This window comes from Chenopodium album, chromosome 12 (assembly GCF_948465745.1).
Source record: "Chenopodium album chromosome 12, dcCheAlbu1.1, whole genome shotgun sequence".
Taxonomy (NCBI): Eukaryota; Viridiplantae; Streptophyta; class Magnoliopsida; order Caryophyllales; family Amaranthaceae; genus Chenopodium; species Chenopodium album.
Window position 1 is genome coordinate 3,470,042 of NC_137845.1, and position 15,306 is coordinate 3,485,347.

General features: G+C 35.4%; 3 protein-coding genes across 4 annotated transcripts; 1 reads left to right on the top strand and 2 right to left on the bottom strand.

The window, feature by feature from the left end:
- Window positions 1–1,183: 1,183 nt before the first annotated feature.
- LOC145571643 (DNA sliding clamp PCNA) lies at window positions 1,184–3,567 on the bottom strand. The gene is made up of 4 exons (XM_081630664.1): window positions 3,155–3,567; window positions 2,028–2,180; window positions 1,824–1,921; window positions 1,184–1,714 (listed from the first exon to the last, which is right to left on the bottom strand). Exons 1-4 carry the CDS (start codon window positions 3,471–3,473, stop codon window positions 1,499–1,501), a joined length of 786 nt encoding a protein of 261 aa, XP_081486790.1. The 5' UTR covers window positions 3,474–3,567; the 3' UTR covers window positions 1,184–1,498.
- Window positions 3,568–5,466: 1,899 nt separating this feature from the next.
- LOC145571645 (mitochondrial uncoupling protein 2-like) lies at window positions 5,467–9,797 on the top strand. 2 transcript variants are annotated; one of them, XM_081630665.1, is made up of 9 exons: window positions 5,467–5,693; window positions 6,697–6,915; window positions 7,006–7,084; window positions 7,223–7,356; window positions 7,427–7,525; window positions 7,616–7,720; window positions 8,203–8,277; window positions 8,492–8,578; window positions 9,417–9,797. In XM_081630665.1, exons 1-9 carry the CDS (start codon window positions 5,613–5,615, stop codon window positions 9,438–9,440), a joined length of 903 nt encoding a protein of 300 aa, XP_081486791.1. In that variant the 5' UTR covers window positions 5,467–5,612; the 3' UTR covers window positions 9,441–9,797. The 2 variants fall into 2 exon arrangements, with proteins under 2 accessions (XP_081486791.1, XP_081486792.1); XM_081630666.1 differs by having other exon boundaries at window positions 5,554–5,693; window positions 6,716–6,915.
- A 194-nt stretch (window positions 9,798–9,991) lies between these two features.
- LOC145571646 (protein GRAVITROPIC IN THE LIGHT 1-like) lies at window positions 9,992–12,818 on the bottom strand. Its single transcript, XM_081630667.1, has 2 exons — window positions 11,976–12,818; window positions 9,992–10,968 (listed from the first exon to the last, which is right to left on the bottom strand). The coding sequence occupies exons 1-2, from the start codon at window positions 12,739–12,741 to the stop codon at window positions 10,199–10,201; spliced, it is 1,536 nt and encodes a 511-aa protein (XP_081486793.1). The 5' UTR covers window positions 12,742–12,818; the 3' UTR covers window positions 9,992–10,198.
- Between the last annotated feature and the right edge of the window lie 2,488 nt (window positions 12,819–15,306).

Genomic DNA, 15,306 nt, shown 5'->3' on the forward strand with positions numbered 1-15,306 from the left:
CTCATTGTAATTGCCAAAAAAAGCCAGTGTAACCTAAAAAAGGTGACCTGGAATTTATTTTGTAATTTTTGGATGAAAAAATTTAATGTTATTTGGAAGAAATGGAAAGTTGATACACCTTGCCACCACCTTAAAGCATGCAGAAAGGTGATGGAAGACTTTCGGAAATTCCCGTAAATTAAGGCATGGATTTCCATCAGCTAAAAAGAACATGCACTAAAATTTCCACAAGAAGTTGCATAAAGTTAGGTAAGTGAAGCACGAACTTCAGTCATTGCAAATGTAGTTTAAAATTGGACATTGGAATTTGGTGGCTTTTTTAAAAAATTAAAAAAAATAAAATAAAAAATAAAAAATCATAAGGAGCATGAATTCTAATAGAATGCCCTCTTTCATGACACAACTTCAAGCTTTCCCTTTAACGGCCAGCCTTCTTGGTAAGAAATTTATAATTGAACTCGAATCGAGAGAAAGATGAAAGGGCATACCGCCAGTCATTGAATACTAGGTTCAAAACTCAAATGAATGAATTTTGGCAAATATTGGAAGGTTAATTTACCTCTGGTTTATTTCCACCGTCTAGCTCTATCATCTCATAAGTGTTTTATCATGTACAAGAGACTCACAATTACTTGAACTAAATAGCTGTTTCATAAATTATACAAGACCATTAAGAATATGTTCTATTTGACTTGAACTTTCCAACCCCCCAAAAAGGTAATTAAAATTGATTAATTTTTCATAAAATATACAAGTAATTTGACCCATCAACAGAAATGGATGCATCTCAACAAAATACAAGTACGTAGTATATCATATCATTATTTCAAATGATCCAAACCAAGTTAATCCATGCCAAATGACTATGTCATCTATATAGTGTTTTGGGCCACTTTACAACGACGAATATTCAAGTGAATGTTACCGGTGGAAAAGCATTGACTAACTAGGCTATTAGTTATTACTTCTCTAGTTGTAATTTGTTGACATTCTGGTTGTCAAAGTCCATGTTCATGGTACTAATCCACCATCAATTTAGTTTCCTTTCATTATCATTTTAGCTTAGACTGATGGTATAAATAACAGTGATAATATTTATGTGGAAAAACACACAAACAATGGACTTTCATACCACTTTTTTTACATCATGTATATAATTTCAGTGCCATTACCGCATTACCACCAAATGGGTTGTATACTCAGTAGTCTAATACTCCGTACAGATAATAGCATACTTTAGGAAAAAATTCAATACATACACTACAAATGGAAAAGTAAAACTAGAGATTCCTAAACAGAATTGAGCAACAAGCATTCTAACTGCCTAAATTTGAGAAAGTAATTCACAGCAATGAAGCATAGTTGAATCTTCATAGCTTTAACAAATTCAAGCAAGATAATGCATGAGAAATCCTGGTAAAAATCAAACATTAACCTAGATTAAAGACAAGCCTTGCAGCAAGAAGCAACAGGTAGAAGACTAAAAATTCTAAATTCATTATTCATTCTCATCTTCTTCAATCTTGGGGGCCAAGTAGAACCGAATGTAACCCATCTCTGCAATCTTGTATTCAACCACAACAGGAAGCTCCGAAGACAAACTGAGTGTGACAGTGTTCGAGAGGGGTGTTGCCTTGGTAAAAGAGTTCATGTACCGCAGTGCAAAAGTCAAATTCACAGGCTCGTTCATCTCTATAACTGTGGCTTCTTCAGGCTGCAATCAAAACAATACCATGAGAAAACAGAAAGATCAACCAGATCAAAAGCTATTATATTTCAAAGGTCCCAGGTGCTAGTATTTCATCAATTTTATAGGATTATACCTTGTCAACTGTTGTGTTCTGTCTGCAGACAATGTTTGCGGCTCCAATGTCACCTCTTGTGGAAAACTTAACACCTTCTTTCGTCACAGAGATAACAACTGCAGATATTCACATAATCAGAGGTTAATTATGGGGATTAAGGGAATAACAAACATTCCCTGCAAAGTGCAGGAACAGGACAAATCCATGGAAATGAAACATTACCTGTGTCACCGATACTGCTCAAATCTTTACAAATCCTGGCAAATTCAGCTGACGGCATTCTTACAATGGCATGGTATTCAGCTTCAGGAATTCCAAGGTGCTCGCTGTCAATGTCCATCAGCTTCATCTCAAAATCAGCAATTTTATCCTGGTCTGACATGATTACAGGCAGTGAATAACAACCAATATCAGCATAACCAAACTTGTCAATGAACAAATTGGACACATTGACAACTACATTTCTGCTATTGGACACCCAATTCATCACTATTGCATTTCTAGAGGAGATACAGCAATACAGGTATATAAGCTACCTCTCACACCCGTGCAAGTTGTCCATATCTCATAAACCATAAAATTTGAACATGAACACGATTTCAAAAATCATTTTGGTAGGTTATTTGTACATCCTTAAAGGCTGCTCAAGAAGCATTCAATTTTCCAGCATAAGTTAGTCAATTCAGAGTGTTCACTGACCTCAATTTCTAGTAAACAAGACAACATCTTACCTAATTCCTAAACCCTCCCTCCATTAAGAAAGAGTGTTGTTCACAATGATTGTAATTTAAACTAATAGTGCATCAACTAAATCCGGAAGAAGTGAATATTTGTGAGTCTCAAATGTTACCAAAGTTCACAATTCTTTTAGCCTATTATACATTTATACTACAAGATTTCAAAAGTTGCTAATCGATCATCATTCCACCCAAGTTTTACCTCAATTCCATATTAATAAGTAACATTTCCACCCCAATCTAAAAGGATCTTTCAATAATTTCTACCAAGAACTACCTGAATTTACTAGTCAAAACAATGTAATAGTACAAATCACAAGAATTACATGCATCAAGAACACCACAAAATGGCATGCATTATCTTCAATTAATTTCAACAATTTCAATTCAAACATAAATTATTAACTTAGCCCATAAAAACACAATTCCTCGTTAATATAACAACAATTTCCAATAAATCTCCACACAAATCTCTACAAATCTCAAGAATTGAAAACCCAAATCCATTTTCAACATCAAACCGCCAAATAAACCCTAACTAGCGAAATCAAAACCCTAAATAGCGAAAACCAAAATTCCAAAACGAAAAAAGGGGAAGAGCGAGAAACTTACTGGGGCTTTCAAACATGAAAGTAACAGTATCACTTCCATCATCAGCTTTAATAGTGATAATATCATCATTTCCAGAACACTTAAGCATTTTAGACATGTTAGTAAGATTCATCCCCATTGAGATATTCCTGTCGCACCTGTAATGCTCAAAACCCTCAGCTCGTAGCAAGAGTGCGACGAGTGCGACATGGCTTGAATCCATAGCTTGGAGAGAGAAACCAGTCGCTGAACAGTCAAAGTTGGCATCAGTCACCAAATCTTTGATCGATTCAATAACCTTTTTCAGAAGACTTCCTTGAACTAATCGTAATTCCAACATTTTTGGGGATTTAGGGTTTGAGGTGAAATTAGGGTTTGAAATGGGAGAAAAAGGGGGAAAGAGGGAAGAAGGAGGAGAAGAGTCGGGTGGATTCGGGTCGGGTTCGGTTCTGGACCCGTGGAACCGAATAAGGAGTATTTATAGAGATGAGGAAAGAGAGGGTATGATTTGAATTTTGGAAAAAGTAAAGGGGTATTGGCGGGATTTTTGGAAATTTCGTGCTTTTGTTTCCCGCGCAATGAATTGTGTGTTGTGGACGCTAAATTGTCACAAATTTTGAATGGGGTTTTAATGGTTTTGGCTTATTTTACGAGGATAACTCAAATTTTTATTGACTTAGGGTCTGTTTTTGTTTACTGAACTAAATTGAGTTGAAGTGAACTGTTTATAAGAGAAGAAAATTAAAAACTGAAATTAAGCTGAAGAGAACAGACCCTTAGATACGTCTAATTTTAGGTTAGTTCAGTTCAGTTTCTAATTTCCTTCTCTCATAAACAATTCATTTCACTTTATTTCAGCTTAGTTTAATTCAATAAATCGAAACAGGCTCTTGGTAATTGCACCAAAAAAGTTACCACGGCCCTTAATGTGATCGACAAAGTGTCGTGATCTTAGGAAGCCTACTTGATATACGAAAGCATCTTATTCATACCTTGATCCACCCCTCAATCATCATACCTTGAGAAACCTTGAGGTCTAACGGCCGCTTGAATGGTTGAACCATCTCAAGCTAGAAGGATTGTAATATTCTTTAATATTAAAGATATATTCCCTACATATTTTATTACTTGCTCCATTTCTCCATACACAAAGTTTTATGATAAATATTAGAAAGTGATAAATTATTGACTTCAATTACGAGAATTTAAATCGGCCTAAAACGTGGATAACCTTCAAATTTTGGACAAGTTTCATCCTTGTTGGTTTGGGAAGGGAAAGGTCAAGGTGCTAGCTATGGACCCCACGACGCACCGAGAGGCCATTTGGGTTGTTGAAACTATCGGCTTTTCCCTTTTGTAGCTGTTAACGTACACGTGTGCCTATTAATTCAAAGCCACCGCGAGATTTTACATAACCGACTAGTGGTTATGTATGGCCCCAAACAACATCATATGACTATAGGATGCTTTCCTTATGCCTTATCCAAGAGTTTTCGACACCGGGTATTGAAAAGTCCGGTAATAATTGATTCGATTTTTTGTATTACATATCCTTTAGTTTTTGTACAAAATTTGAATATTTCATATCTGAAACATAAGAAGTTGGGTTGCTGCCCATGGACTTCATGACACCTCAGGATAATATTTGGGTGGTTGAAACCGTTCACTTTGCTTTTAATTTATTAATTTATTTGCTTATGAACACGTCTTCTCTAAATGGCTCAAGGTCACTACGAATCGTTTATATGATCGACTAATGACCTTACATAGTCATAAAACAACATTATATGACCCTTAGATGCGTCCCTTACATTCCCATGACTTATTAGTATCAGGTCCCAAAATTAAATCAATAACTCCATCTAATATAATATACTTCCTCTGTTTTTTTTATAGTCGCAACACTTCTCTTTTTACGCTTGCCGATTTATATTTTGAATCGTTAATATATTTGATTACCAATATGTAAAAATTATAAATTTTAGAATATTAAAATTGTACAAATCGAGACTCCACATGACTATATTTTTTTTTTATAGTCAAAGCAAAACACATGAATAGTGTAAAAGTCAAACTGTTGCAACTATAAAAAATACGGAGGAAGTATAGATCATCAGATCAATACGTTAATTAAAAATATTGTAAATTATTTAGGAGGGTAAAACGGTCTACTCAAAATTTATCAACCGAAACCCATCCTCCTGATTAACAAAAATCAACCAAATATTAAGATGCACTCAACTACACCTGCCCCCACATTAACAGTGAACAATTTCCTGTCGTTTTCTCGATTTAATTCTCACGAATAAACAAACATGAAGAGAACCACTAAATATAAAAAAGCAAATTAAGTAGCAACAAAAAGGGGCCAATTTCTCCGATTTCCACATCTCATTCCCAAAAATCTCACTAATCAGTTATTAACTTTCAACAAAAAATTCTGGGTTTTGATTTTCAGATCATATTCCTTTGATTTGCAATGCCGGGTCTCGGTTCACAAACCGAGATCTCTTTTGCCGGAACTTTTGTTAGCAGTGCTATTGCTGCCTGCTTTGCTGAGGTACTCCGTAATTCACAAATTCACCATTTGTTTTCCTAATTTATTCATAAATTTAAACAATGTTGTGGAAATATGGTGTTTAATTTATTGCGTGGTGATTTGAGTAACATTATTTGTTGTTTTCTTGTTTTATGTTTGATTTAGAAGGTTTTAAGTTGTATTAAATGCGACAAATTTTCATCTTTTGCGTTTAATGAAGTGAATTAAGGGTGTGATCATGGTTTGGGTTTGGTGTGGATGTTAATAACTTAATAATTTTCTGTTGCTGTGAAATTTAATGCAGACTATTTCATCTGTGATAATCTGTGATCTATGTTACTTAAAATTATCAGTGTCGGTTGAAGTTGTTATTTTTGATCTAGAGTGAAGGGTCAAGTCTCTACACCCCATGTCATGGCGTCGATTATCGAACACGGGTATTAATGCGAAATGAAGAGTTCGAGTAACATAGGATGTGAAATGTGATATTGATTATAGGTTAATTTAGCCAATTGTGTGATTGAGAATACGAGATGCTTGGGAGTGTAGGTTTTATTGGGGCACCTCTTTGCTACAGAATTTTACCCTTAACCGTTGTATTTTTCTGTTTCTTGACTGCTTGAGCTAATTTAATCTGTCTGTGATTGTCATTCATTCAAAATCAGAATGCTTGAATTTGGGTTGTAAGGGAGTAGTGTAACCAAAACACGTTGCATTCTTTGTGAAATGTGTCAGTCATGGCAAAACAAAAATCAACTGAAGTCATTCTATGTCGAACATTAGCACATAGGGGCCCTCCACAACACACAACTGTAACAATGCCTCTATTGAGACTTCTACCTAAGCGAGTATCTGGAATGAGAGGTGGGCTGGTATTAAGATGTGTTACCCTTGTAATTGAATGAAATTGTTTCCTTTTTGACACTTGAACTGAATAACCCTAACCATATTCAAGGCATACTGAGATGGTATGCTGAGTTTTCTACTAATTTTGCATTTTTGGTGTGATTGGACTAATCTGCAGTTTTGTACGTTGCCATTAGACACTGCTAAAGTGAGGCTTCAACTCCAAAGGAAAGCTTCTTCAGCTGATGGAGCTGTTTCAGCCAGATATAAAGGCATGTTGGGAACTATAGCGACTATTGCAGGGGAAGAGGGTTTACCTGCTCTCTGGAAGGGTATTGTTCCAGGTTTGCATCGCCAATGTCTCTATGGAGGCTTGAGGATTGGTCTGTATGAACCTGTGAGTTTGAGATATATTTTCTTATATGTCATGCTCTTTACCTTAATCTGTCATAATATTGATGCATCTTTTCATCCTCCCACCTTGCAGTTCAAGATGTTTATTATTGGATCTTATCTCTTTGGAGATTTCCCTCTTATTCAAAATATACTAGCTGCTCTCTTAACTGGTCAGTTATTTATCAGTCATTCAAGCTACTAAAAGCACCTTTCTATTGTGCTCAAAAAATTATCTATGAATCTTTGCTTAAATAATAATATTAGCTTCATTTTCTAACTGTCTAGCTGGCAATTTATTTTTTGAACAGGTGCAATTGCAATAATTATTGCCAATCCAACTGATCTTGTTAAAATTCGACTTCAGGCTGAAGGAAAATTACCACCTGGAGTGCCTAGGCGTTATTCAGGAGCCCTGGATGCTTATAGTTCCATAATAAGACAGGTAATTCCCTGAGAGAGCTTACTTCTCATATTTGTTTTGGACTCTTGATTAATGAATTTTATGCTACTAGGAAGGGCTTTCGGCGCTATGGACTGGGCTTGGACCCAACATTGCCAGAAATGCAATTATAAATGCTGCTGAACTAGCCAGTTATGATCAAGTGAAACTGGTAAGTTCATATTGTCATCTTAGGACTTAGGTTTAGCAACTTGAGGTTTCTTCTCCTGTACTGTTCTCTTATAGTTTTATGCATATGCAGACTATATTGGCGATCCCAGGATTCACAGATAATGCGCTTACTCACATCCTGGCTGGTTTAGGTGCAGGGTTTTTTGCAGTCTGCATTGGATCTCCTGTGGATGTGGTGAGCTTTCTTGGCGCCTGCACTAAGTAATTTTTTCTAATTGATACAAACTATTTTGAGATTATTAGTCGGGCTCTGATAATTTCATCCAATTGATGATAGTAAGTGTTACACACTTACACTATGAATTATGATAGTCTCGAACTCCTGATTGGTAATTAAAGATGTAAAACTAGTTCTACAAAATATGTGCCAAATTGATTGTGGGAGTACAACGAATTATAGAGGTTACAGAACAGTAGTAGTCGAATTACAGAATTTGTGCAGCATAGTAAATCCATTGACAAATTCCGCATTTTCTTAACATCATGGTGTAAATGATCACTCATATGAATTTCACATAATTTGATATTTTGCGTCTTTAAGATACATAAAAACTTACTGCATTCTATGGTTAAGTTCTTCTATATAGATATACCTTATGGGCTAGTCTCTATATCAGCATGGATTGTCTGCTTTTCTTATTAAAAGATTGTTTCCAGGTAAAATCTAGAATGATGGGAGATTCAACGTATAGAAGCGCCATTGATTGTTTTATCAAGACGCTGAAAACTGAGGTACATAGTATTCTTTGAATTTCCATATGGCAGTATAGTATACTTAGAGGGGGATAAAAACTTTATGGTAACAAGTTTTTTGGTTTGATTTTCCTCTTCACTATTAGTTATATTGTTTCTGCAATAAGGTGGTGACATATGTCTCCTATGTAGCAACTTCTTCATTTAGTTGCGACTCATCTGGTATTTACATTCTTATTTTTTTATTATGCAGGGACCAATCGCATTTTATAAAGGATTTCTCCCAAATTTTGGCAGATTAGGATCATGGAATGTGATCATGTTTTTGACATTGGAACAAGTAAGAATATCTTTCAGTGCCAGTTCTGATCTATGTATTTGCTTCATTTGTTCGAGTTATGATTGATTGCACTTTCCTTTTCTTTTATTCAGTTCTGGTCTAGTCTCTAGTTTTCTCTCCCCAATTCTTTCTTATGCGTTCTTCTCTTTTGAACACTGATCTGGCTACTTATTTGCGTCTAGTTGTAGCTATTATTACTTTTGCAGATACCTCCCCTAAACTCTAAAAGCAAAATACTTTTAAAGTTAATTATTGTTACTTTTTGCAAGTACTATCCTAAGCTATAAGCACTAAAAACTACAAAGTTAATGTGTAGCGTGCACTTGGTATGTTTTGCTAGTAATTTATCAGTCTTTCTTATGTTTAATCTTCCTCCATAGTCATACCCTACAGCATCACCACCTACAGGAGTATTCTTATACTGTAGGAAATTCCATTCCTATATAACCACCTTGATGAAATTGCTATTCAATTAAACATACTGGCTCTGTTATGCACGTGATCATTTTTTTTTTTTTTGTTTAACTAGTTGATTACATGGATAGGTGAGTTAGGGCGTAGTGGAAGTGACCCAGCATGTATCCATCCTGAAAGTTGCATATTTAAAATCTATGTGAATGAATTGCTTGAATTTGTTTTTCTACCATGAGTAAGAAATAGGTTTGTAGTATGCTTTGTTGTCAAAAAAGTTCAGACTTCCAGTCACACAAATATGCCTCAGGTTGTTATTGTCTGATTCATAATGGAACTTTTAAATATATCAGAGTTCAACCTTTTGACCTTTGAAGTCACCCTGAGGAGTTACTTTCTTATCATTATGCATTTCTGCGTGATACAGGTCAAGAAGATTTTGCGGGGGTAGGTGACTACGCGTAGTACTACCTCCATTTTTCTTCATCATCAACACAGCCATGCCAAGCAATGCAAAAAATTACCTCAATGTGTTTTTCAGCCGCCCCCTTGATTTTTCAGGGAGATTGTTAGCATATATACAGCTGTTCGCGAGAAGTTAGGAAGGAAGAAGTTAAATTCGCATTAGGTATATGCATTGTGGCATTGTGCTGACAGTAGTCCCATTAATGTAATGCTACTTGTAATTTTGCAGCTTATAGTTATAATTTACACCAAATTCTTTTGTTATGCTCTATGTCTTTGTATAACATACCTCACTTGCCATTTGTATTGCTATTGATTTTTCAAGGAATTGCTCATTATAACATCCCGTTCTTGGTTCTTCAAAAGCACTTTGTGTATAACAATTTATGTATGGGGACATTTATGAAAACTTGTTTTGATATTAGTACATTGGAACTATTGTTCTTGGATAAGACCCAGGTTAGACTTAGAAACGGATTACCTCTTAATAATATCAAGTCGCCCTTTAATGAATAGAAAAGTCACCTATTGTTACGACAACACTGGTTTCTTACAAGTTTTTTAAAATAGAGAGAGAACCAAAATTTAGCAGAAAATCAGCTCTTTTTTCTTCTGATAAACCAAAATCCCACTCAGTTACAGCTGATAAAAAATAAACAGGATTCCTTCAGAATCAGTCCTCTACCATATTTTACAGGCTAACTAATCTATAGTTACAACACATCCCTAATACCATCAACAATTTCACTTCTTAGGCACAAGATAAACCCGAGCTTTGACCACAGAACCATTGCCCAACTTAAATCCAGGGCTTACTGGGAACCCGACAACCTGACCTGGCGGGACTTTTCCTCCAGGATACCTCACAACGCTCTCCATGTAAGCCGGGTGAAATTCAGCCCCTCGACTTGCCTCAAAGTGGCTCGGAGGGGGGTCAAGTGAAAATGCAAGCAAATGGAGCAACCAAACTGCCTTGGCTAACCCAAGGAACTCAGTGTAAAAAGGGGTTCTCGGATGGGTTCCATTCAGAAGCTGGTTCCTCAGGTCCAAATTGGCAAATAGGGATTCTTCCATCTTGGGATGGACAATATCTTGGTACTTCTTACTACAAAAAACCCCAAACGGAGAACTGGGCAAGATACCAAGCAGCTCAGAAGGGTCCATTGCTTTCATATCTCGAAACTTGGAGAAGCATTCAGTCCGGAACTGGGAAGGGTTTAGAAGAGAGAAAAGGGTGCCGTCCATGTAGAAAGTTTCATGATCAAAGCCTTGGAAGATCTTGCGGAGGACATAGGATTCAAGGGCATACTTAGTTTGATGTTGATGAGGGTTGGTACTTGTAATGGCGGTTGATCCAGTGGTGGAGATAGCAGCTTCAATGGATCGGACAGCAGCTGAGAGGTCCCAGTGAGCAGAGCGCATGAGAGACAGAAGGTAAGACGTGAAAGATTTCGAGGAATCTCTCACTTGCTTCATTGTTACTTCAAACATGTCTGGTGTAGGGGAAGTTGGAACTGCATATGCAACAAAAATGAAAGAACATAATTAACTTTGAAAATCCCAACACTTTTTTTTGGAGCTACATTATGCATTCAATTATGGAAATCAATATCAAAAAAAGAAAAGATAAAGTTGGTCTTATTGGACTATCTTGCTTTCACTTTTGATCATTAAACCCTTTTGAAAGATGAGCAACTTTATATTCCATTATTGTTCTCAGATTCTTCTTTCTTACTCAACAGACATGATTAATCCAGGATATTCTCCACTTTTATGACTTTTGTCTTATAGTAGATGATATGTTGAGTCGAATGATATGAATTAAGATAGGAGCTTTTCTACAATTTTTCTATCACAAGTAATTTTAGAATACAAACATACTTGGTACCTCGTATGAGATTCGATCAAACAATCCAATTTCGATATTGTTCAATGGGTTCCTCTGGTTAAATCATCATAAAAATAACCCAATCTTACATAACAATGATCAGTGTATGTGGAATCACGGAATTCATAAATGTTGCATGCAATTCAACTCCATTGACTAATAACTTTTATCTTAGTTACAATTACTTCTAATTTGGCTTAAATATTCATACAAGCTGTTGCAATATGCTATACGTTAAGCACAAAATTAACAAACTCCATTCATTGTTACCTTTACCCCACGCCAAAAACTCATTAGATAATCAAGATAACTTACTAATTTGTGATTGTCACACTCATACATAATCCCCAACCATTATGTAATGATACATTAATTGATTAAACTAAATGATCATGAAAGGTCACCTAAGTACCAACCAAAGGTTATCACTTTTTTTTTTCAACAAGTATAATCAATAAAGGGTGTATGCATTTTTCTCCAATTCACACTCACTTGGTCGTTATACTAAACATAATTTCACTTCTGTAAAAATAAGTTCAATGACAAAAAATGCCCATAAAATTAAAAACGTTGCAACTAAATAAAAACGAAGGAAGTACATGTTATGTTATGTACTCAAAATAGAGTATTTACCTTGATGTTGAAGAATGAAATTACCACCACCTTTCTTCCTACTAGACAAATTAGAAGACCTCCCATTTTTTTTACCATTACCACTTCCACTACTCACAACAACACTCAAACAACTCAACTTTTGTCTCAACTCGTCCAACTCGACCTCTTTTGCTTTCACCTCCTTGTTCAACTCCGCCATCGCCGCCTCGTACGGCGCCACAACTTCACTCACCGTCTCCGCAGCTCTCGCAACCACATTCCTTTTATCTCCGCCTCTCTTAAACCTCTCTCTCAACACCCCCATTCGCCGGAGCTCCGCCACCACCTCCGCATCCGCCGCCCTCATTTTCTCCGGGTCCCACGGAGAATGCGCCTCTTGTAGCTTCGCATACGCCTTTTTCATCGAAGAAATTGAGTCAAATACTTGCCCCATTATCATCCAAACATCATTTTCTCTCTCCTCTCTTCCCCAAATTGCAGCATTATTGAACCTTTTACTCTGTAATTCTTCCTCTGTTTCTCTTGCATCTTCAAAGATTTCCCCGCTTTCTTCTTCATCAGAAGAAGAGGAATTGTTGTTATTGTTGTAGCATTGTTCATCTTCGTCGTCGTAAATTTCTGGGTTTGAGAGCTTTGATTTTAATTGGTTTTTTGAAGGGTGTGAGAATCGATCTGGGGTCATATCAACTTGGTTATGAAATCTGTTGCTTCCTAAAGGGTGGAGTAAACAAGAAGCTGTTACTCTTTGGATCAGATCAGAGAAATTGGTCACCTTCTTTGCCATTTTTAGAAAGAGAAAGAGCAGAAGCAAGGAGAGAGAAAACGAAGGAGAGTTAATGGGTGTGCAGAGTAGAGGGTGGACAGTGGACTCAACTAGTGAAGTAGGGAAGTTGTGGGTTTCGAGGAGTATAAAAAAATAAAATAAAATTGCATGCTACCTCCGTTAAATCGTTACAAATAATACAATACGGAATTACAGTAGTAGTTATATTATATGTTTATTTAAATTTGAACAAGTTTCAATTTATCAAGTTGATATATATCCGTAAACAATATTTGTAAATTACGGAATATAATATCTAAATGAATCGATAAAAATACTCATTTAGGATAATATTGTTGTAGTAAAATTAATAATGAAGTCCACATTTAAGAAAAAGCTATTGACTTTAACTAGATAAATTTGGATTTTCTCATTAAACTTGTCCACCCTAAACTCTAAAGTACAAATTTGAATATGGATTAATAACTAAGTAATAAGGTATGGGACAAAATTTCGGCATTATTATACGAAGTTGTTGATAACCCATATGCTTATATTAATTGTTTATATATGTGTAGTACTTTTATAGTATTATGCCATTAAAGATTGATGATTATTTAATTAATTAGTTTATAATTGACTAATATATGGCCTAGTTAGATCTAAGAATATCACTTTACTAGTCCCCTCTACTCGTGGAAATTTTATGTAAGGTTCCTTGAATCCTTGATTGACACAATTTGCATAATTTGACTCTCACAAAATTTTAACTATTTATATTTTTAATAATTAATAAATTTAAATTATAAAAAATTTATATTTGAGATGATTTCAATAAATACTTACATAGTATATTACTCCGTAGTCCGTACTATGTTTGATTTTTTTGTATAAAGTGACCAACTTTGAGTGCTTCTTTTCAATTTGGGAAATGGCATGAAACTACTATAATAATTGATAACCTAAGGACACCTTAAAGTCCTTGATTGATAAACACATGTTGCAGCTTATAACTACCAATACAACATAGTTATGAAAATAGAGCAAACTCATTCTCTAAACTTTATAGACCTATTGATAAGCCATTTATGGTTCTAAGCAAATGTATAAGGCCTCAGGGGACACCCCATGTGTTCACTTTACTTTTCAAAAAAAATTCAAATTTGGCTCGGAGACGTGAATTATAGCCTTCAGTTTTAAACGATTTTTTACGTATCTTGTCTCGGAAAGGAAAAAGGTTAGAATGCTCTCCATGGACCCCATGACACCCCCAGAAGCTATTTGGGTGTTATGAAAAGTCCATTTTTCTTTTAAACTGTCAATTTAGCCGTTAACGTTCACGTCTCCTTTCATTAACTCAATGTCACTACAAGTCTTTGTATGACCGACTATTGGTCAAATATGGTCCCAAACAACATTATATGATCTCGGGATGCATTCCCTACAATCTCGATAGTTGTTGATGACGTGTCTAGAAATCTTGGAAATTAGTCTAATTCGTGTAATATAACCTTTGGTTTTGGTCACTTTTTTTTTTATAACCTTTTTGGACCCGAGAAGATAAGAGGTTGAGTAATTTCCTATGGACCCCACGACACCTCGGGTGAAACCTCTCACTTTGCCTTTAAACTTTTAATTTTGCATGTACAAATATGCCTCATTCCATTGAATCAAAGCCGTCAAGAGCCTTTTATGTGACTAACTAATAGTCACATATGATTCCAAACAATATTATATGACTACAAGATGCGATGCATACGATTCCATGAGTTTTTGACAGTGAGTCCCGAATTTTTTGAAATTAGTTCGATTTCGTGTATTATAACCTTTAAATTAGGCTATCGGAGAACATTTTTGATTTGACAAGATTATGCATCATGGTTCTTCTATAGGTTCCCAAAGGCACTAAGAGACCTATTTGGTGCCCGAAACCATAGATTTGAAGTTAAATATATAATCTTAATATCTTATCATTTGTGTATTAGAAACAATTAATTAAACTTCCTTTACTCTTTTACAGTGTGTTTGGATAGATTAGGGGGAAGGAAAAGAAGGGGAAGGAGGAGAAGGGGTGGGAAGGTAAGGGGAGGAGAGGGAAGAATGAAGAGTTTTCCTTCCAAATCTCTCTATTATTGGAGAGATCAATTTCTTTCTATTCTATCCCTCCATTTCTTTCTCCTCCAATTCTCTTCCTTCTCATTTGCTATCCAAATGAGAGATTATCTATCCCTCAATTTCTCTTCCCTTCCTTTCCTTCTATTTCCTTCAATCCAAACAAAGTGTTAGTATTGGAACACGAGGGGATAAATAGTATAATGCTTCCCAAAACACATTTGTAACCCTCGACATCTTTATTTATACTACATATACAAGTAAAAATTATAAAAAGTACTTTAAGAAGTTACGAATTCCTATATAATTACATTTTTCCTTGTATATAAATTGTAACTAGCCTTTTGGCCCGTTCAACGAACGGGTTGTAGCTCATTTTATTTTTCTTGAAATGTGTTGCTTATTTGTATTGTATGTGTCGGTGATTTTTTGTAACAATTTGCTTAATTTTCTTACTTATAATTTGCAAGTTAG